A 22,036-nucleotide genomic window follows, 5' to 3' on the forward strand; every position below is an offset into this window, starting at 1 on the left:
TTGCTGAAGACATCAGCCCTGGCGGTGCTGTTGACTCTGTTGAGGGTCAGGAGGCTTTGCAGAGAGAGCTAGATAGACTGGAACATTGGGCAGTGATTAACAAGATGCACTAGCTCCTGCTCCTAGGATGGAGTAATGCTGGGAACAAGTGTAAATTGTGAGAGGTGTGGCTGATAAGCAGCCCTGCAGAAAGGGACCTGGGGGTGCTGCTTACCAGCAGGTTCAATGTGAGTCTGCTGTGAGTGCCAAATGGGAAAACTGCACCTGGGGCGCATCAAACACAGCAACATGAGCTGGTCAAAAGGTGATAATCCTGCTGTACTCAGCACTGGTGCAGCCCCACCTTGAATGCTGTGTGTTTTGGGTCACAATTTAAAAACCATGCAAAGGTCCCTGAAGGCATCCAGAGGAGAGCAACAAAGCTGGTGAAATGGTTGGAAGGAATGTCCCATAAGGAGCAGACAAGGACTTCAGGCTTGTGTAGCTTGGAGAGGACAAGGCTGAGAGGCAGCCTCATTGCTCCCTACAGGTTCCTGAGGAGGGGAAGTGGAGAAGGTGGTGCTGATCTCCTGTCCCATCCAGTGACAGGACGTGTGGGAATGGCTCTAAGTTGCACCAGGCAGGGGTATTTCTTTTGAAAAAGTGGTCAAACAGAGGAACAGTCTTCCTAGAGAGGTGGTTGATGTCCCAAGCCTGACAGTGCTGAGAAGAGGCATTTGGACAATGCTCTTAACAACTTGTTTTGACTTTTGGTCAGCCCTGAAGTGGTCAGGCAGTGGCACTGGATAATCATTGCAGGCCACTTCAATCTTAGCTAAAATAGACTAATTCAATCACTTCACCATGCTAACTACAGTAATGCCACTTATGATTGAGGAAGCAGATTCCAGAGGTTTTCTGAAAGCTGCAAAATGTGAGTAAATACTTCCTTCCCTGTTTTTCAAGTGGTGGTGGGTAATGAGACAGAATCTTGAAATCTTTCTAGAATCTTACCAACAGAAGCAAAGCAATGCACCAGAAATGCATTCAGAAGAGTGGTGTTTGCCCAGCTTTTGCACTACTAGGGATGTGTTCAAGCTGAATCAGATTCCAAGAGCACAGCAAATACTCCAGTCCCCACATCTGGGAACATGCAAAACAAACAAGAAAGAGGAACTGCTACAAATATTAGTGTGATATTTCACTGTCATTTACATGCTTCATGTGAGGGGCATTATTTGGGGTAGGACTGGTTTGAGGGCAACAGTGGACAACTTCCAGGAAAGACAGGATCACTTTCCTAAAGTCACAGCCAGGGGATAGACATTACATTTAACTTTTTAAGGTTTTAGAAACAAACAAATAGAACAGTAGGAGCAAAGCCCTCCTGTACCTGCCTCCGACAGACAAAGCTAGGCAGCCCTTCACCCAAATGGGCATGTGGCAGCACAACCTGTTTAATGAGGTATTTTAGATATTAAGGGCTCATTTTGTTTTACTAGGCAAGCTCACCAAATTTTGACATGCAAAACTGATTTAATCTTGGTGAAATGACTCTGCTCTGCATTCTTGTTTAGAAGAATTTAAACAGTGAAGCAGAATTCCTTTTACATTTTGTATCTCATTTGTTAAATAATCCTTTTTTTCCTTCACTGATAAAAATTTCAGTGAAAGCTTTTCCTTTCCCTAAGTCTGCTAAAAAAAGTCATGTTTTTTCATGTCCGTGTTTCTCATTAATGCGTTTCAGATAAATATTCACATCTTGCCAACAAAGCAGTGATGCATCTCACATTTCTATAAAAATATTAAAACTTTCAACAAAGAATAATTTCACAAACACTTCCATTTACTAACACAGTAGTTCTGACTGCAAAGCCTTTTGATGGGAATTTTTTTGTTTGTTTGTGGGTGCACACATGTAAGAGGAGAAAGACAGAAGGCTTTTTTATGTAAAGAAATGCACCTCTGCTCAGTTCTACAGAAAAGCTTACAGAGACAAATTAAAAATACTTCGTAAGTGCCTTATGGGATTTAGAAAACTGCCTACAGTAGCTACTAAACTGAGTTAGCTATGTGCTTTGGCACGTAAGAGGACTGAGACAATAAATTTATGCAAGAGATTCTCTAAGTCTTGTTAAGAGCACAACTGTACTCTTTCAAGCTCAAATGCCTTTGTAAGCCCAAGGTAGATCCTGAGCTATACAGGTGTCTTATAAGGTACTTAGAGATATGACATCCTTCTACAGAGCCATTTGCTAAATATAAAACCTTACTTAAGCTTTTCTAAAACCTTTGAATGCACATGACAAGGATCTCTTGAATCTCTGAATTTTAATACTCTGCAGTCACCAGTAGGTTGATTGCATCAGTTCACTAACAGCAAAATATAACACACTTTGGAATCAACTTGATTTTCTTCTCTCCACCACTCCAGTGAGGAGGCTGTTATCAAATTTCACCATCCCAGAACCATGTACCTCTGTGTAAACAGCAGCTAAATGTCACCAACTTCCAGTGGACTAGAACTGGAAAGGCTAAAACCCCAGCTGACAGGAAAATTAGACTCTCATCTTATAGCAGGCACCAGTACTAAACCTACAGCAACAGTAAATGCCAGCTCTTCCTCAACAGCAGCAAATGAATACATTGGCACTCAGGAGGAGTTTGGAACAAAAGCTTCCAGCATCTCTAGGTACTGTGCTTTCTGAGATCACTGAATGCTATTTTAAAGCACTCTTTCAAAATGCTGCAGGCTAGAGATGACAAAGTCACTAAGTCTCACCAAACAGTAATAAATTCTGCAGGTGAGATAGGGAAGAAGTTTGGAACCTCTTTGGCAGCCATGGATAACACAAGGCATTAGCAGCTACTCATAGATCCATGAATCGAACTTAATTCACTGTGCAGATCTGAGGCTCATGATGGCTTGTTTCACACTCAAAAAATCTCATCTGCATTTTCATTCATGGGTGTGGTAGAGATCATTCTTTAATAACTCTGCTGTTCTGCATTCTTATATTAACATCAAGAGATGTTATTCTCTTTAATTTTAATACAGACACATGAATTATGAAACAGTACATGGAATATCTCTTCTTAGCTTCTCATTGTCCTATTTCTGAGGTGCTTAGTAGCTCAAGCAAGCCTTTACAAATACCTACTGTGTTAAAAAGCTATAATGTAGAAATTGCTAATCTTCTATTTTAGCATGACAACACCTCCACTTTTAAAACCCTTAGTGGAAAAACTTCCTAAATTTTATTTCTATTGGAGTTTGTATAGTGCATCAATAAATTTGTAAGAGAGTATCCCTAATAAAGTTATAGGAAAGAAACAGAATATGGGAATACACCTATTGTTAATTTGTTCCACTGCTGCATGACTTACACAATTCAATACAGCAAATAACACTTGTAACAGTACTGTGAGAACCTGATATTCAGACCTGGACTCTGCACAAAAAAATGTTCTGTTTAAACACTAACTTGTGTTTAATACTATAAAAAAAATATAGGCCAGATAGGTTCATAATGAAGTTTTGATTAAACTGTTTGCCACCCACTTTAAAGAAATGTACACATTACTAATGTCTGATTAAGTGCAAACTATTTGATTAGAGTTCACATTATTATATCTAGACAGATGCCAGTTGAGCTTACAAATTATATTATTTTACTTACAAGAACCCCCAGCTTTTCACTAAGGTTGGACTATTACTTTAATGTATTGAAAATATTACCCAACAATGGGTAAGCTGCTATTTATAACCTTTCTGTACCTTTTATGCAGACAGTTGTCTCTTATGAATGCATTATAACCAAAACCACCATAACTTTGCCCCTTAATAATTGGCAAGGAAAAGAAACTGAGAATCTTCTGAAATCTATCTAGTGAAATGTGCAGCATACATACATAAATAACATCAATTTCAAGTTCAGCCTGTATTTCTAGCCTCTAAACTGACAAAAATAATTGCTCCCTGCCAAAGAGAACTGATCCAGCAGACCTAAAGTTATCAATGTGTCATTTTCGAAACCTGAGGGAAGAGCGGGTATCCTCAAAAATATTCAAAGAGATAAATAAGAAACATAAGCAACTAGCACCCAGTGGAAAAGAAAGGAAAAGGCATTATGGCCACTGAAATGTCTTCCAAGACTCACAAATCACAAATGCTGAGACACCATGATAGGTGGAGTGGTAAGGTTGAAGTTGTATGGTGATGCCCCTAGAAGAGTCCTATAACAAGGACAAACTTGTGTAAAGAACTGGTTCTCTGAAAGGTGGCTGGCACCATCAGAGTTCAATTTCTTAGATATATACAACTGAAAAAAAAATAGCAAAATAGCAATCAGCAAGGATCCTTACATCCTGCATTCACTCAAAGATTTGGCCATTTCTTCAGGATACAAGCACAGAAACTGTGACCATATTGTAACAAAGGGAAAACACCTGTGCTGTTTGATGAGCTAATAATACTTTTAATACATAAATCTTTAGTAGCAGATTTTAAAAAATAAAGCATCAATCCCAATCTCAAAGAAAAAAAAAAAAAAAAGAAAAAATCCCAACTGAACAACGACTGAGCTGCTAGTCTGGAACTTCTGCTCTTTTCTGTCTGTTTCTAAAGGAGAGCAAAGAAAAGGTTTGTATGATGTCACAGGATCAAACATCAGCAAGATAGTCCAGATGAATTTTTACTGCACATATTAACTTAAAGAAAAAGCACTTTTCTAATAGCAGTGATAAATTCAAATAGCTTTAAAATATTAAATCTAATACAAAGTCTTGAAATCACAGATGTCTTTTTCATAAATCAGATAGAAGAGCAAATGACTAAAGCCTGTCTCTCCTTGAACAGCCAGCTGTTTCACAACACACGTGATAATAGAGGAGACAGACTTGTTTTACTGACTGAGACTTACATGTATTGGTGAAGCAGGATCAGGCTGAACACTCTAAAAACAAAACAGAAAAAAAGAGGTTTGCTTACAGGATTTTTCCTTTGTAGAAGTTAGAAGAGAATTCAGCAATTGGCTACGAACTTGAGTCCTACCTTGAGGAGAGAATACTGGCAGCTGGCCATTACGAGACAGAACAACAGAACCCAAATGTCTTTACAGAAGCCTTGGTTCAGAGTCAGGAATCCAAGAAGTGAAACAAGAACTACTAGAAGGACAGCAAACACATTTTCCTTTATATCTTCTGTCCTATGTGAATAAAAGTGTTGGAGAAGTACAAATATTTATAGATTCATTAGAGCAAGGAAGATCCATTTGTAGCTGGTATGAACCATCAGTGCTGCAGCTATCAGAATTCATTGGACCCCATGGCTACATTTCCATGTTCAACAGTATTTCATCCCCATGCCATAAACCTTATCCAGAAAGAGCTAAAATGTACAGGAAAAAAAGCCATATGCACTGCAGTCTAACATCTCTTCCCACCTCTAATTCTCAATTAGAATTCCACAATGGAGATGATTTGAATGCAGAAAAGTGTATACTTATAAAAGCATAAATAAACACCAAAAAAAAAAACCAAAAAAAACAACACATGAACAGCTACAAATAAAATCAAACATCCAAACACTTTTAAATGAGGAAATAAGGCATTCCATTAATGAAAAATATACATCTGACAGCAAAGAACTGGATGAAAGACCAAATTTGTCATCTGATGTTTTATTTGTTTTATCTGTTCTGTTAGAATGTGGAAGCTGAGATAAAAAACAGTGTTAATATTAAGGATGTAACAAAAGAGCTTATTAGCAGAAAAGATTTCCATGCAATTGAAACACAGAGATAAGACACCACAGATAAGTAAATATCTGCTCTGGACTTGAAGCTCCCTGACATGTAGCTTGATTTCTGCATCAGGTAAAACTGCCATCTGAAACTTCTGCTGTGGAGCCCATGTTAACCAATATGGCACAACACCCTCAACCAAGAAGCAGAGACAAATTTGAACTGGAACAGAGGCAGCAGCTCAAAAATCTTCACCTGAATACCATTCTATAAATCATTTTCTTTTTTTAAAGATTGGTGTACTTGGTTTACAATACCCTGGGACCCTTCTACTTCTGATTTTCTCATCAGAAATCATTGGATCTATAACATCTGTGAGTCAAATTACAGACTAGTCTACAAGCCTGGTACTCACATGAATCAAAGTCTCTTCCTGAAGACAAAGGGTAGCAAGAATCCCTGAAACCAACCCTGAACTTCAGCTTAAAGCAAAACCACATCTATCTATTCAACCTGAATTCCCTTTCTCTAGTGGTCAGCATAGCTTTATGGACATGTGAAGCCATCCACCATAACACTACATAGAGCAGCTTTAAAAAAAAGCTTACCTGTCCAACAATGCCAACAAGGTAAGACGATCATACCAGACTTTAATCCACTTGCCAGGGAATATAGCAAATCTGTAAAACTGCCTGTTCAGCTTCCGTTGTGCTGAAGAACATGAAGAATCCTCAGGGTCCTGGCTGGGCTGCTACAAAAACAAACCAGAAATGCACAAAACTCTCTCACACTCTCACACAGCTGCCAGCAAAACAGGTGTTGAAAAGGCCAAATTTACATGAAGTGTCATATATTGTTTTGGGTTTTTTTGGTTTATTTTTTTTATTAAAAGGGCTAGTGGGAGCATATTAGCATATTTATTTTCTTAATTTTAAATTAGAAACAAAAATATCACACCAGCTTGTTACAGATGAGCAGAAGCTATATTAATCATGGAGCTCAACAGTGACAATACACTTTAAAAAGTAATACTAAACATTCATTTAAAAAGTAATTTTTTAGTCCAGATCCAATACCTGTCTAAAGTTTCTCTTTGAAGATTTTCCCATGTATCAAGTTAATTAGAGCACAACACAAAAACATGACAGGACAAATCCTTCTTTTTAAATAAAATAAATAAATAAATAAATAGGCCTTAAGGCCTAGAGGTGTGACTTATCAAGTTTTCTTCCAGAACACAGCTTTGTTTATCTTTCCTGAGATGCTTTTAATGCCACATCAGGTGTGCCTCCTCAAGAGCAGCAAGAGGAGGAAAAAAAATTGCAAACAAGCACAAATAGTATAAACAGCACTAATTTAAGAGTCTCTAATCTTAACATCATAATCATAAATCCACTCTTTTAAGTATTGCTTTTCCCAGATTCTAAGGCTTTTTTCAACTCTTCTCTACAACTCTCCTCCAACTATCTGCAGACCATCAGCCAAGCCTGCAAAGCTAGACAACAGATGAAAAAAAACTCTGCAAAGCAGTGCTTTCTTTCCAAGGTATACCATTACTGATGTGATGGATGGGAGAAAATCACTTATTTTTCTTTCAAGAAGAAGAATCTGAGATTTCAAATCACTGTAAAGTCCAGTGGCTTTCAACCCCCTCCTAGGCTGCTTTTTCCCCACCCCTCCTTAAAGATAATTAATCAACAAATATACCTATTATGGAACTCTAGGCAACATCTACATTAGACTTATTTATTTTAGATTAATTTTCCTAGTCAGGGAAGGAGATTTCTGCATGAAGTAATTGATCATCAAATTATAACTGTTAGCAAAGCACAGTTTTTTAAACAACCTGTCCACCTCCACAAAGGAATTGTTTTGTTTTTTTTTCTCAGAATATTGGAATAATTTCTAATATTTGCTTTCCAGGAAAAAGAATTTTACATAGAGGTTACACATGACAATGTATTACTGCTCATCAGCTGGAAAACAACTCGTTGATACCCTCAGTCTGCTGGCAAATATGACGTGAAGCAGGCTAGCATAAGCTCTGGATAAAGAAATTTAAGTTTAGACATTTTATCTCGTGCCTCCAATTGACTAAAAGTGTACAGCCATGCAGGGCCAGGGAGCTCAACTGCTAGTAGTGCAGGAAAATCCCTCATATTTCTGAGCATTGAGACATGCAAGGGGATGCTGGGATATTTGGCATTCTTTCCTTTATTAGTAATTTTGAGTGATTTAAAAGCCATGAGATCAACTGCAATCTTTTCACTGTGCTGACTTTAAAATCTGAAAGTAGTTTATGCAGTCCAAATTTTAATATTTTTATTACTACTTTAAAAAGCAACTTAAACATGGGGTTGGGGCATTTTTAAAGAAAAAAACATGTATTAAGATATTACAGTTGCTAATACTGGCACAGTTTTGTTTCTCTTGGGTCCTATTACCCAACAGAAAGTAAAGCGAAACTCAGTCCGCTGCAGTCATTAACTTCACACATCTAATGTAGATTGCTCGCCATAACTAGATAAAAAAATCAAAACAGTGGCAGAGAGTTCACTAAAAACACCTGAGGATCTGATCACTGGCTCCCCAGAAGAGCCCAACACGCCTTTAGCTGAGTGCATAAGTGAACATTCTGGCTCCTGAGGAGCTGTAACCTTTGGATGAAATCCTCTGTGTGAGTCTTGTGAATGTAGTGCTTGGGCGGGAATCAGAATTTTGAGCTGGATTTGGGAAACTCTCTGACAAGCCCTGAGCAAGAAACTCAAGTCTAACTGTTTATCCTACCCAAAAGGGGCTTATAAAAATTCACTTTATAAATTTATACGGTGTCAGTGACAGCCTGAAGCCCTAACTTCATTGAAATCAATGACAATGCTTTTCCTGATTTATGTAGGCTCAAGTATTTCATGTTTAAGAAAAAAAAATAATTCAGAAACCAGGACATTCTGAAATTACTGCCTGGCCTGGCTACAAATTTGCTATGTGATCTTGAGGAGCAGTCTTCCTAAAAGAGAAAGAAGAAATTACAGTTGTTCTCTAATTCACAGGCAGTTTACAAGACTATAAATATCTGGAAAACATCTGACCCTTTAGATGGAAGACACTGTCCAAATATGAGAGACACTATTTGGGACAATTTACTAATTTTTAGTTTAAAATAGTTCCTTTATAGAAGCTGCTTCTAGCTTAACGTTCCTGTGTGAAATCTAAGATGAAGGCAATTAACTGTCATTTTACTGTTATTCACAAATACCAAACTAGAATTTTGCCATGGTAGAGGGAAAGTCAAAGTTATTATAAAAGGAATTGTAAAAAAGATCATAGCCCTAAGTCACATACCTCAAACACTGTAAAGTTCATGTCCACATAAGACCATGCAAATTGAAGTCTGAGGGCCTTTTTCTTTTACTAACTGCATTGAGGAGGTGGCTTCAACATTCCACAGCAAACATTCAGAGGTCTGGTTGCCCAATTCAGAAAAGTGAAACCAGACATGAGGTTTTATGACAGCAATGAATCTGGAATAAACACTTCATACTATTAAAATCTGGTGGTGTGTCTAAAATCCTAACAGCTGTGTCCTCCTCCAAATGAAATATGATTGAAGATAGAAGATGAGCTTTTTTGGTGATTGTGTCTTTAAGTACTTCCCTAGGACACTACTCAGTGTCATAGCTGAGTTGCATCCATCAACATAAAACTTATCTTCTCCCACACAAGCAATACCAGGAAAAGCAGTATAGCAAAATCAACAAAATTGTCTCAGGGACAAGCCTGCAGCATTTGTTTATCGAGCAGTTCACCAAGATGCTAGAAACTCATGTTGTACCCGTGGGTTTTCTGAAAGGGTCCTTCTGGCCACCATCAGTAGGAGCTGCTGCTGAAGCGCGCTGGCTGCTTGATCCCCAGAAGATGGTTCTTGGCTCTCTGAAGTGGTAGTACTGGAGGAGCTGAACTGTATTTCACTGTGCACAGAGGACAGGAAAGACAGAGATTGTTTTAAGCACTAATATTTTCCTAACAATTCTGAAACATTACAGAAGAAAGCCTGTAATTACACTACTGGTTGGCTCATAAGACTTGGGAACCTTCCACCCTCATATCTGAAATCTAGCGCAGATCCACAAAACACCCAAATTCAGATATACTTGATTTACTACATCTACCACAGAGAAACAGATACTTCTGTATCACAGCTTTTCTCATTCTGAGATGAACACCCTCAAGGAATCACACTTCAGAAGTGCCTTTTCCTGTCCATTGACAATTTAAGTTTGGAGATGCACATCTACAGAGCAAAACTGCAAAACAGATTCTGCAGAGATCCCAGAATAGCTTCCAATGAGCTCACTTAGGTACTAAGCTAGTCTGATTTCACCTGCACTGAATTTGGTGAGTACTGATTTACCCTGCTGAGAATTCAGGCTACAAGAACTTCCTTCTGCCCTAGCAAGATAATAATATGTGAGCTAATTCACATAAGGCTAGTTCAGATATTCCCCATACTGAATGTAAACTGATAAAAATAATATTTATTGTTTTTCCTCACATTTACTGGTTTTTGTTGAAGGTACAGCACTTGAACACTTGCAAAAATCTGCATTTAAAGCAGCAGTGCTTGTTGGGTGCAGAAATGGTGTTACCATAACATGACTGACTGGGTTTTAGAGACAACTTTATTGAAATGAAACAATTGCTACTTGGGGAAGAGATCTGTTTTGAATACTTCTTTCTAATTCTTTTCCAAATGGGATTTATACATCAGGTGCTCTGCTCCAAGCTCATTGCCCCACTGCCTCTGAATACCTGCCTTGGGCTCTTAATACTTATATCTACATGAGGTGAAAGCACCTAAGTGTTCATACAAGATAGTCAATATTTGTTGTTCTTATTTTGCATAAAGACAAGCAGGAAGAAACTTGAGCAATCTGCCTGCAGACAGACAGGAAGCTGATGGCAGTGCAAAGATTAAAACCCTCCTCTTGCATACCCAACATTTGCCCCAAAGTCATCTTATTAATTTTAGTTAACTCTCCTTGCTATTGGTGACCAATTCCCAAAGGCTGCTATGTAACTCTTGTTATTGTTAAAGCTTTAAAATTATGGCTGTCCTGCAAATAACTGGCTGCTAACTCACCTGCAGTGGTTAGCATTGTTCTGGAACATAGTTGAGTGTCTGGATTACTTAAAAGAAGGGCTGAAGTGCCACACCAACAGTTTGAAATGCACACACTCTCTCCTCCCCTCCAGGATTTACTAGTTCTGTCTGGACCAAGAGGAACACAATCAGCCTTGGGATGTCAGCAGAGGAGCCATCCTACCTTTGGTTTCTGAGACAGGTAGTTTATGTTTTCAAAGTCTTGATTGTTATCAGGCTTGAATTCCAGAACTGATATTCATCATCTGCCACTCCAGCAGAACTCTCTGCTGAGCAGAAATGAGAGCACCCCATGCTCCTGACCCTAATGGCTTCCTCTGCACTCCACATTCCTCCTACTACAGACAGCAGCATGATCCACTCCAGAGTCAGGAAAACTGTCATGCTCCTTTTGGATAGTACTAGCAAATGAGAACATGGTCCAACACAACCCACTTGATGTCCCAGCCACAAGGCATCCCTCTGTAATAACCATCTCCTTTGTCAGCAGTTATTAACAAAACAGTACAGAAGGGATGGGCACTCATCCAAGATCCTGGATCACAAACAGAAGATTTAAGCAGGAAGAAAGCAGAGGAAGCCTTGAGGAATGTCTCCCAGGAGTGAGATTCCCACAGATACGGACTACAGAGCAACCTTGTCCAGTCAGAAGGAAGGCAAGGGATTTTTTGTTTGTTTCCTCAGGATGAGCTGTCCTGTCCCTTGTCAGTGTGGGTGCAACCCTCAGTCTCCCTGTTCACAGCAGGAAAAAGGCAAATTAAGCCCAGGCTTTGCAGGAACACTAGCCTGAGAATTCCTGCCCGAAAGGTGACTCAACAAAAGAGCAGGGGAATAAAACAGTGGTTGCTCATGCATTCCTAAACAAAGAGTCAATCTTCACTGAATTTCTGCATCTTTATCTGTCTGTCTACAAAAACCAAAAGTATTTTGAGATCGAACCACATCTTTAATCCCACATTCACCAAAAATGGAAATGGCAGAAGGACAGATGGATGGAACAGAATACATGGGGAGTCTATCAGTTCTCAGAAATCAAAAATCTTATACTAGTAAGACCTCTTCCAAGAATAAACTTAGGAGATCAAATCATCATCCCACCAGACTTGAAGTAAACTAAAAAGCCAAGAGCGCTCATGGTCTGTTTTGTGTTTACATTAACAATCCATAGCTCCGCCTATCAGCAAGTGGCAGAGGAGACCACAAGCAGCCAGGACACTAACTATGGGGAAGAGTCAGAAACTCTATAAGCCTGCAAAAGCAATTAAAGCAGATAAATTGGAAAGGCAGAGCTAGCAAAGCAACAATTCCAAAATCAGAATGTCATCTGGCAGTCATCAGCCTCATTTCTCTATGTCTTCTTATTCTCTCCTCATCTTCCTATTCTCTCCTCATCTTCCATTTCCTTCAGCTCCTGTTTGCTGTTTTTGTCTTCCTTATCCCTATTTTCCACACAACCTCCTTCTGACATTCACCCCCAAAGATGAGTTGCTTGTTCAGCTACTTAGAAACTGTACATCTCATCTGATGACATTGCTATCACACTGACAGCAAACACCAGTAAGAAATGCAATGATGGTGTTTGTGTTTTTGTAAGCCTATAAACTAGATTCTATAAATTTATTACCATATATAAATAGGAGCAAACACTCTCTAATCACAAAATCATTATAATGGAGCTGATCGCAGTATAACATGGAATCTTGCTAAACACAAAATCTGTTCATTTGCAGAATCAAATTAATATTATCAAGATCTATCACAGTAAACTGCACTGCTAATGTAAGCAAAGGTATAATTGAACTAAATTTTGAATAATGAATTATTAACTAAAAATATCTTTGATAAACATATAACCTACGCAGACCAAATTCAAAAGCAACATAGCACCCTCTACTGATTCCTGGTATAAAACCAGGAATTTTTTTCTGGCTCATAATCCCATTTTATAAGAACACTCAGTAAGCATAAGGTAGTGGAGCTATCATATAACACACAGAATGTTTCAATATAACCACACAGTGCTGGAAAAATCTACCTTCTCCCTCTCTGTTTAGCCTGTTACCTTATATCCCAACAACTTGGCATGAGCCATTCAAACATAACCCAGCCTAAACTGTCCCCTTTGCTAGGATTAGCTAGCCATGGACCCCTCTCAAGGTAAGTTCATTATACAGGCCACACCACAAAAAATTCCCTCTTAATAAAGCTGTTTTGCAGGTCTTGATTAAATTTCACTTTAACCTGCATACTGGAGAAAGGACAGGTCCTCACATGCTTAAAACCGGAAAGATCCCACTGGATTGTCTAAGATAGCTGTCTGGGTCACAACAGAGTTTACAGTGTGTAATAAATATCCATAGAAATAATAAATAATATAGCTGAAAGCTATGTCTAATGCTCCCTAAAATACTGCCCTTAGGTGATGGTAAGCAGCTATGGCTGTGAAGAGCCAGAAGGCAGCTCAGAGTTAGAGATGTCTCCTGCACATCCAACAAGCAGTCGCTTCTGGGGTACTGGTCTGAGGTGCATCCAAAAGCACTGAACTGAGACCTCCACAACGTGCTTGTGCAAGACCCAGCCAGTGCAGACAACACAGCAGGAACTCAAGATACCCAGAAATCAAAAATATTTTACTAGTAAGTGTTGTGCTCTTGCAAAACAGTACGTTTGTGGCTCAAATGTAGCTGCCTGAACTGATGCTGCTCATTAGGTCTCCACTAGAAAGCTGCCAGCACAAATCTGGCCAGAGTACTGCACAGTTCAAGACTGACATTAAAGCTATAAAGTTGATTCTTTTAAGAAAATGATAGCTTATAGTTCCAAAATAACGAGACTTACACGAAAAAGCAACTCAGAGCATGTAAGAAGACTGAAATATACCAGTGATCGCTGCCTTAGCAGTGGATAATTATGTGACAAATCCAATACAAGAAACAGAAAAAACTTAAAGAGAAAGCACTCTTCACTTTTTTGGTAAGATGTTAGCAGTGTCATAAAGTGTAAAATTAAGTCAGCACCTTAACTTTCTTCAGTACTATCTGATGCTATCAGATGTAAAACAGATGAAATCTCTCTTAAATCTCGTTCATATTTTGCTAGTTGGACAAATGTGTATTTATACACATTTTACTACAGGATTTGGGAACAATTTCTGGCATTTGTTTTAACTAGCAAAAATAACATCCCTAACAACAATAAAGCAGAATATCTGAGTTTACAGAATGGGAAAGCTGAATATAGTGATATTCTGACATAATAGGATAAATAGGAAAGATACCAGATGACTGTTGTAATAGACTGCAAAAAAAGCAGTGGCACATATTAAGTTAGCTACTGCAGACAGACAGAAAGGCCTTGTAAAGTATGTCCCCAAAGGCACTGTGGTCAATATGAAGGCAGAAAGTGATGAATGCCTTCCTACTCAAATGTAAAGAATGGGGTCCATTCAGTACACTCGTACTTCCAAGTATTCAGATACTTTTATTTTGCTAATAACCATGTCAACTGATAATTTGCAAGCTTATTACATTTCAAAGCAAAGATAAATGTACTAAAAACTTTAAAAACAAACAGTATGTGTTAGCTAATAAACTAGAGGATGCATTTTGAGAAGATGCAGCTTCATAGGAATTAGTGCATTAATAACTTCCACAGTTGTGCTATCTCCAAAATACTTAAAAACATTCCTTTCATCTCTCCTTATGGAAGGGCAGGGGATGGAAGAGAAGCCAGTCCTAACACATGAAGCACTCCATAAGCTCCTAGTCCTGCGCAGGATTTTGCTGCCATCATGTGGCAGCATGGTCCCCTCTCACCTCTGAATCTCATTCTGTTGGAAACACTTGTGTCCCTGCCCAGAGTTCAGTGAAAGAAGGGCTAAAAACCCCTACACAAATGAAGGAAAGGATTTTAACTGGCCAAGCTTAACACAAGGGCTTCCTCCTGCCCCTTGAAATACATCAGGACATTCGTACTGAATTTGTTCAGAAAGATCCATGGCTTCCTTACAACACAAACATTACCATTTTCAGTGCACACTCCCAGCTCATTTCTGTATTCAAGCAGCTCTATGCCCAGGGGAGCAGCTCATCTGAAATCACTGAATCCCAAAGAGGACTCTGTAATATTTGTCACATCCATTTCAAAACATGCTCAGCTGCAGAACTGCACAACCTGACAAGCAGCATTAAGAAATCTTTAAGATTCAGCAGCTCATTACAAGAGCAGTGGGGGATTGTGTTATTTGGGTCACCTTGCTGAGAAATACAAAGATATTTTAGTGACACACTTTTTTGTCACATTCTAAAACAACATTTTGAAACACCAAAAACCAAAAAAAATTTACTCTCTCCTATGAGAAATAACCTCAAAGGTTCAGGGAATTTTCCAACAGTGAACATACTAAATATTAGTGGATTCATAAAGGAGACATATAGTACCACGAGGCATTTAGATAGACTTTCATATAGTATAACACACTCAAGCAGCTTATTCTGGTATGAGAATGTAAATCAAATAAGTTAGTTCATTGATCTGACATTCTCTCTTTTGCCCAGGGCCAGAAACATCAGCACTCTATAACTGTACTGACAGGTACCTTAAATTATTTTTTTAGTACTTGTTAGCCACTAGTTTGCTGCAAATACTTTTAAAAACTTTTGGCCCAGATGATACCAAAAATAAAATTATTCTCAAAACAAACAACAACAACAACAAAAAAAATCTAAGCTACTGTTTTAAATGGAGGTCTCTATCTGTATTGCAAAACATTTTAGCTGTATACAGCTTTTTAGAAGCCTGGTTTCAGAGTCAGAGCCTCATCTGAAAAAAGTGAGGAGTTCAGAGTATCAAGTGCTCAGACAGAACATGCAAAGTGCAATATGAATGTATGATTGTACTAGTATGGTTGAACCACATGTAGCAATGAAAACATACATTAATATAATTTTATCCCACAAAAAGTGATATTAAAAACTTTAAAAGATACATGACCAAGAAAGCATGATAAGGCTCAAACTGGAATAAATCTTTTTTTAAAGGTATAGAGTAAGTTGGATTTTATATATAATTGATTTCAAATGAAAGTTCAAGTGTCACATTGCAAGATCTGCACCTAAGATAAAGGTACTTTTGCTAAGATCTGGGTAATCCTTTCTGTTTGTACTGGTTTTGATTGGGGTAGAGTTAATTTTCTTAATAGTAGCTGGCATGGAGTTATGTTTTGGATTTGTGTTGGAAATGGTATTGATAACACAGATATGTTTTAGCTGTTTCTGAGCAGCCTTCACACAGAGACCCAAGGGCTTTTTCTGCTCCTCAGAGCACCCCATCAGTGAGGAGGCTAGGGGTGCAGAAGCAGCTGAGAGGAGGCAAAACCAGGACAGCTGATCCCAGCTGAGCAGAGGGACAGTCCCTACAATATGGCACTCAGCATATAAATCTAAGTGAATAAAGAGGAAAGGAGTGATGGAGTTTGCCACCCCAAGTCACCAAGACTCAGGCCAAGCAGGTGCTCTGTTCAGCCACCTCCAGGAAAGCCAGGCTCCAATCACATGTCTCAGTGACCCACTTCAGAACAGATTCAAATGGTCTTTTTGTACTAATTTCTAACATAATCCATGAGCTGGGAATAGAGTTTATACTTTTGTCAAAGCCTGTCACAGAGCAATTTATGGCTAGAGGTGAACTTGGCAGAGTAATGGGAACATCAAATTTAGATGCAATTAGCTCAGCAGGGAACCCATTCCACTGGGACTGCTGGCAAGAGGTGTTGCTGGCAAGCCAACAGACAAAAGTGGGGTCAGGGCAATTACACTGACAATAACTGGGGACTTGATCAGTTCTGCCAATGTTTAAATAATTTACCAAACTCAGTGACAAGAATCACCCACCAAAGTGGGTATTATGATGGGAAAGGAATTATCTACTTTTGGTGATAATTACAACATAAAAACCTCCTCAGGATTTAAGTTGGCTAGGTCTTCAAATATTTTAAAAGCTGGACTGCTAGACAAGTGAGAGACAATTTGGCAAGAATCAAGTACAGAGACAATCTGAAAAAAATTCTAATTCTCAGTAACCTTTAATAGAATCAAGGGATAATTTTGGAAATTATTAATAAGACAGTGTTTACACTACATTTAAGAAGCTCTGAAAATTTCCCAGGACAAGGACTGCAGGCACAGGTAATATTAGGACAGCTACTATAGTTGAAAAAGCCAACAGTAAAACTAAAAAAACAAAAACAAAGACAAAAAGTAGAAACTGATGGAATATATGTTAATATTGATAAAGTGGAGAATACTCCAAAGATCATCTCACAACACTGCAGAGCCAAAAAGAGGTGATTGACCACTGATGTTTGACAAGACAAATTCTAACTCCCTTTAACAGTATTGCCTGCAATGTCAAGGAGTCTCTGAAGGAAGAAATCAAAGACTCCTTCAGATCTGGACATCTGCTTTCTCTGGCACATTGAAATCCATTGTTGTCCATCCAGCCCTTCCTAAGCCAATGAAAGGCAGGAAGCACACAAAAACAAAGAAGCAAAATAAAAACATAATACATCCTCACTTCTGTGACAGTGGCATTGTTAAGATTTTGAATTATTTGTGAGAAATTAATTTCAAACATTACACCAAGAAGATAAAATGTTTATGGGCCATAGGAATCCTACTTTAATTTCAGTTCCTAATAATCCGATGTGAAATGCTTAAGCCTACAAACAGAGAAGACAATACAGGACTCAACAGACAGAAATAGAAAGTTATAACTTGAATTGATGATCATAAAACATTAGTTAGTCTGCCTTAAGGCTTTCTTTAGGAACTTTTTTGAGTAATACTTAAACATCTTCGTTTCTGCATAACAGTGTTACAAGATAGTTACCTATGGCAAATTCATAAGGCAATTACCTTACTCTTGACATACTAGACACAGTTCATACCCTCCCCAGTCAAAATTCCTTCTTTTTTCACAACTGCAGCATTACCAAGAAGCATCACCACTCCTAGACACCAGCAACAGGTCTGCTGCCTCTCCCAACAACACCCACAAAGCAAGAGGCCTCTTGTCATCCTCTGTCCTGGGTCAATTATCCTCATAAAGAAGCACATCAGGGCACAGTCCATTCAAATCCACACAATTATACCACTTGCTCAACCCAGTTTGACATTTTCCCCTTAGGAGCAGCTTAATCTTAAAGTATAAAGCAAGCACGACTGGTGATAAGTGTTTTAAGAGCTCATACACATCTACTGTAAATCTTTGTATTGTTCTCTATGCTTATTCTGAATTCTGAAATCTGGGCTCCACGAGACCAAAAATCTACCCCCTCCTATGAAAGGAGGATGACACCTCTTTTGGCTAGGCATTAATTTTCTCCTTCATCTCTTGACTCATGAAATCTAATTTGGATGGCTCATTAATGAATTCAGACAGCAGGCCTAAAGCTATTGGTTGTTTCTGCACCATTTCAATTGCTCATGAAGGCATACTGTCAAAATCATTGTCTTCTCCTTAGTTAACTTTTCATTGGCTGGTAGTTAAGTCATGTTCATCTCAGAGGTGCTTTCCGTGTCTCTTTTCTAATATCCTTCCATAACAGCAGCATCTCCTGTTGCTATGGACTACTCTTCTGATGAACATCTCCATCAGAGAGGGCTCACTCTCAAGGGAATAATTTTTGTCAAGGACTCTCTACAGACAGATACACAGAAGAGATTAAGTGAAGCACCCACTGATTACATCCTGTGCTTTATTTTATCCTATTTGTCTTTTTCTTCACTAATAACCTTTCCTTCACTGATCATTTGGTTTATCTATAGCAAAAAAGAAAGTAAGCTGACATAACTGATGAGCAAGGCTGCAGGTGGGGACTGGGGAGAGGGAAGATGCATCATTCCTGTACCGTCCTTAAAGCAGGTTTGCTCCTCCATTTTCTGTATGCTGTAGGTGCTCCACATTGTCTAAATACAAAACTACTTGACAGTGAACACCTGAAGAAAAAACAAAAACCCCTTCCTTCCTGTGCTACCCTTCAATCTACTCAGAGATGGTAGAAACTGCCCACTGAACAAACAGCTCTCACTAATCTCTCTGGCCTAGACATTTCAAACAGCCCCTGCAAAAACCAGCTCAAGCATACTTCAAGCTTCCTTGTCCCCTTTCCTTATTTTTCGTATTAAGTTCTGCATTGCAGTTTCCTTCATGCTGCTCTCTTCTTGGAAAAGCTCATGTTCTGGCTTCCCATGGACTCCCACAAAGAAACAGTCCTGGGAACCCCAATCCTCTTTGCTGATCTGTTCCACTCCCTGGTCTATCACTGAGACTTCCAGCAAAGGTGCTCACCTTAAGAAGCTACATGCATGTAAATACCTGTAAAGAATATCTGAACTTGCTTTTGTTAACAGGGTTGAGCAGACCCCTTAAAAATAAACCTCATCACTTAAGGTCTGCAAACCACAACTGAAAAATAGCACTTTAGGAAAACAGAGATGTCACATACTCATCTAGCAAAGGCAGATTCAGCATGACTTCTTACAAGAGAAGGAAGATAGTCCTTCCTTTGATTAAAAACAAATTAACTGCTAAAAGTCAGGGGACAGAAAACTATTTCTGAATTTAGGACAGATACAATCTCATAGTTATAGGATGGGGGAGCAGAAAAGTGTTCTGTGCAAGGTGAAACAAAGAAAGTTGCAAGAAATAAATAGAACCAAAGCAAAATGTTTGATTTTTTTAGGTCAAAACTGAACTCTACCAAGACAAAGGAGGTTTGTGTAGCTGAAGACTGACAGAACATTTCTACTACTCTTTTTTTTTCTTATTTTTTGACTCTTTGATACTGACAAGTAAAAGCATTATTCTCATATCTCTCATACTAGCATTCTATCTAAAATGCTAACGCTGTTTTAAACGTGGTCCCAAGTTTTTCAAAAGTCTCCACTGAAAGCCAAACCCTTGAAGAACAATATTTGCTATTAAAAAAGGACCATTCTCACTCCCTCACTCAACTTCTCCAAATGCTGTAAAACAGTATGAAAACCAAAATTATTTAATTAAAATACCTATGAATAGCTAAAACTCTTTCTACAGATATGCAAACAACAGATAACATGGAAGAGTGTGGAAACCACAGTAATATAGACAGGATTTTTATGGACCACTCCAAGAAGAATTTTTTGAAAAAAGAAAATTGTTTGGATACCTCATCAGAGCAGCAAATTATCATTAGAGTTAATGCAGAGTGAAAGGCTCTGCTGCTAAAATCGGTCAGTGACTGATACTGACACAGCACTAAAAATTTTCAAAGAATGCAACAGGTATGGGAAGCAAACCAGACAAAGTTGATAGAACAGTGCCACTTACTTTGTTTACAATTTTATTTATAATAGCTACACTTGACTGTGGCTAATTACAGAAAGTAATTAAAGCCAAGTGGATGGTTCTGATTTTCATTTTCACTTTTTCTTTCCTATGTTCTTATAAAGCTGTCACTGTTTTAGCAGAAAACAAAAAAATTTTCATGCTTTGACTTCTCTAGAAAAGGTTAGCACATTTATTCACCACTACTCCCCTTCACATGCATCTTTCACAGCTACAGTTTCATAGTTTCCAGCAAATGAAAACTTTCAACGTTTCTAAAAATAAGGGCTTACTTACTGAGCATTTGACATACAATCACAATTTGATAGCTGATGTCTAAAATTTCCTTCCTTCTGACAGCCAGCTTTTAAATAGCAGGATCTAATTTCCCCTTTAAAAAATACAGAGAGAAAAAATGTCAGTTCAGTGATGCGACCATTTGTGTACACAAGAAATTTATAAAATAAGCACTTTAGGTCAGGCATATTTATAAATATATATTTTTCAGTTGGTGCTCATTTTGGATTTTAGAAAGCAAATTAACATTTGAATAACTGAAAACCTGAGACAAATCAAAACACAGAAGTCACAGCGAAAATTTAAAAGGCATGTAAATTAAGCACAAAATACATCAATTAATCTAAATTCACCTTAAAATGTGAAATCAGATTTTCCTCTTTCCATTCACAAAGGTGAGGTCAGGAGGTACAAAGCCGCAAAAAGTTCTGCTAGAAGTGCAGCCACAGCTCCTCCCTGTTTGCAGAGGCAGCACAAAGCCAAGGGTGGATGCTGGCTGACCCAGAGGCTGCGTCACCTGCCCCACTGGCAGCTGCTGCCCTTCTGCCCCCAGCACAGCAGCGCTGCAGGCTGCCAGCACAGCCAGGGGGAACAGGCAGAAAACCAAAGTACCTCCAGGGTCACAGACCCAGTACCATGAGCATTCACTCCATGCTGGTTTTGAAGGCAACTTTAAAGGAAAATAGGGCTTTTGGGACAGCTGTCTTTCGGAGGTATGAGCCAGCACCTCACAGGGCACTACACAGGGCTCAAACCCATCCTACAGCTGCAGACTCTGAGAATAGTTTCAGAGCAGTAGCATCCCAAGTATATGCACGGGACATGACTTAGGTCACTCATTAATTTTTTTTAAAGCAGTAGAAATCACAACTCCAAATGACAGCAAGCACCACCATATCAAGAGGCCAGTAATAACCAGCTGAAGAACAAAACTGTAAAAAAGGAGTCATATTTTGCCCAGTCAGGTCAGTTCAAAACTTCTAGTCAGGCAGAAAATGCCAGGGGTTCTTCTGAAGGGACAGAAGTTGTCTTCTGGCCTAGCCAGCATCTTTTGAGGATGATGTTTGGAAGATAAACTTCAGGCACTGTGTAAGGCTCAAGTCTGTGATGGTCATTGGATTTGGATTTGGAGAACTCTGTTGCTCATCTGACTTTAAATTACTAATCCCTTTTTTTTCCACACACACAGAAAAACATGCAACCAGTAACAGACAAGAGGAATATCCTTCCAGGACATCTGAAGTGTTTAGAAATTTCCTCATGCATTGCAATTATCCCAACTAGATAAACTCACCGTTTTCATCTATGAACACATGCATTGCATCCACGGAGAGCTCATCTTGCACAGACGCCTCAGGTCCACTTATTACTTGCAAGACAGAACTGTCTTGCTGAGAAGTTACCCGGTAGATTATCTGCCTTTGCCTGCTGCCCTGGTAACTTGACACAAAAATGTTTCAAAACTACTATGAGGAACTTTTTTCTTGTT

General features: G+C 38.7%; 1 protein-coding gene across 2 annotated transcripts in view; it reads right to left on the bottom strand.

Annotated features, from left to right (window-relative positions):
• Window positions 1–22,036, bottom strand: part of PCNX2 (pecanex 2) — a 149,193-nt gene that overhangs the window by 106,920 nt on the left and 20,237 nt on the right. Inside the window, exons 7-12 of one of the 2 annotated variants that reach the window (XM_015621574.1) lie at window positions 21,842–21,987; window positions 20,548–20,641; window positions 9,556–9,691; window positions 6,332–6,471; window positions 5,033–5,186; window positions 4,902–4,934 (exon numbers count right to left, since the gene is read on the bottom strand). In XM_015621574.1, the coding sequence (XP_015477060.1) occupies window positions 4,902–4,934; window positions 5,033–5,186; window positions 6,332–6,471; window positions 9,556–9,691; window positions 20,548–20,641; window positions 21,842–21,987 (703 nt within the window). Of the gene's footprint in view, window positions 1–4,901; window positions 4,935–5,032; window positions 5,187–6,331; window positions 6,475–9,555; window positions 9,692–20,547; window positions 20,642–21,841; window positions 21,988–22,036 lie in introns of both variants that reach the window. The other variant, XM_015621573.1, reaches the window with a different exon arrangement.

Source organism: Parus major, chromosome 3 (genome assembly GCF_001522545.3).
Source record: "Parus major isolate Abel chromosome 3, Parus_major1.1, whole genome shotgun sequence".
In the NCBI taxonomy this organism is placed as follows: domain Eukaryota; kingdom Metazoa; phylum Chordata; class Aves; order Passeriformes; family Paridae; genus Parus; species Parus major.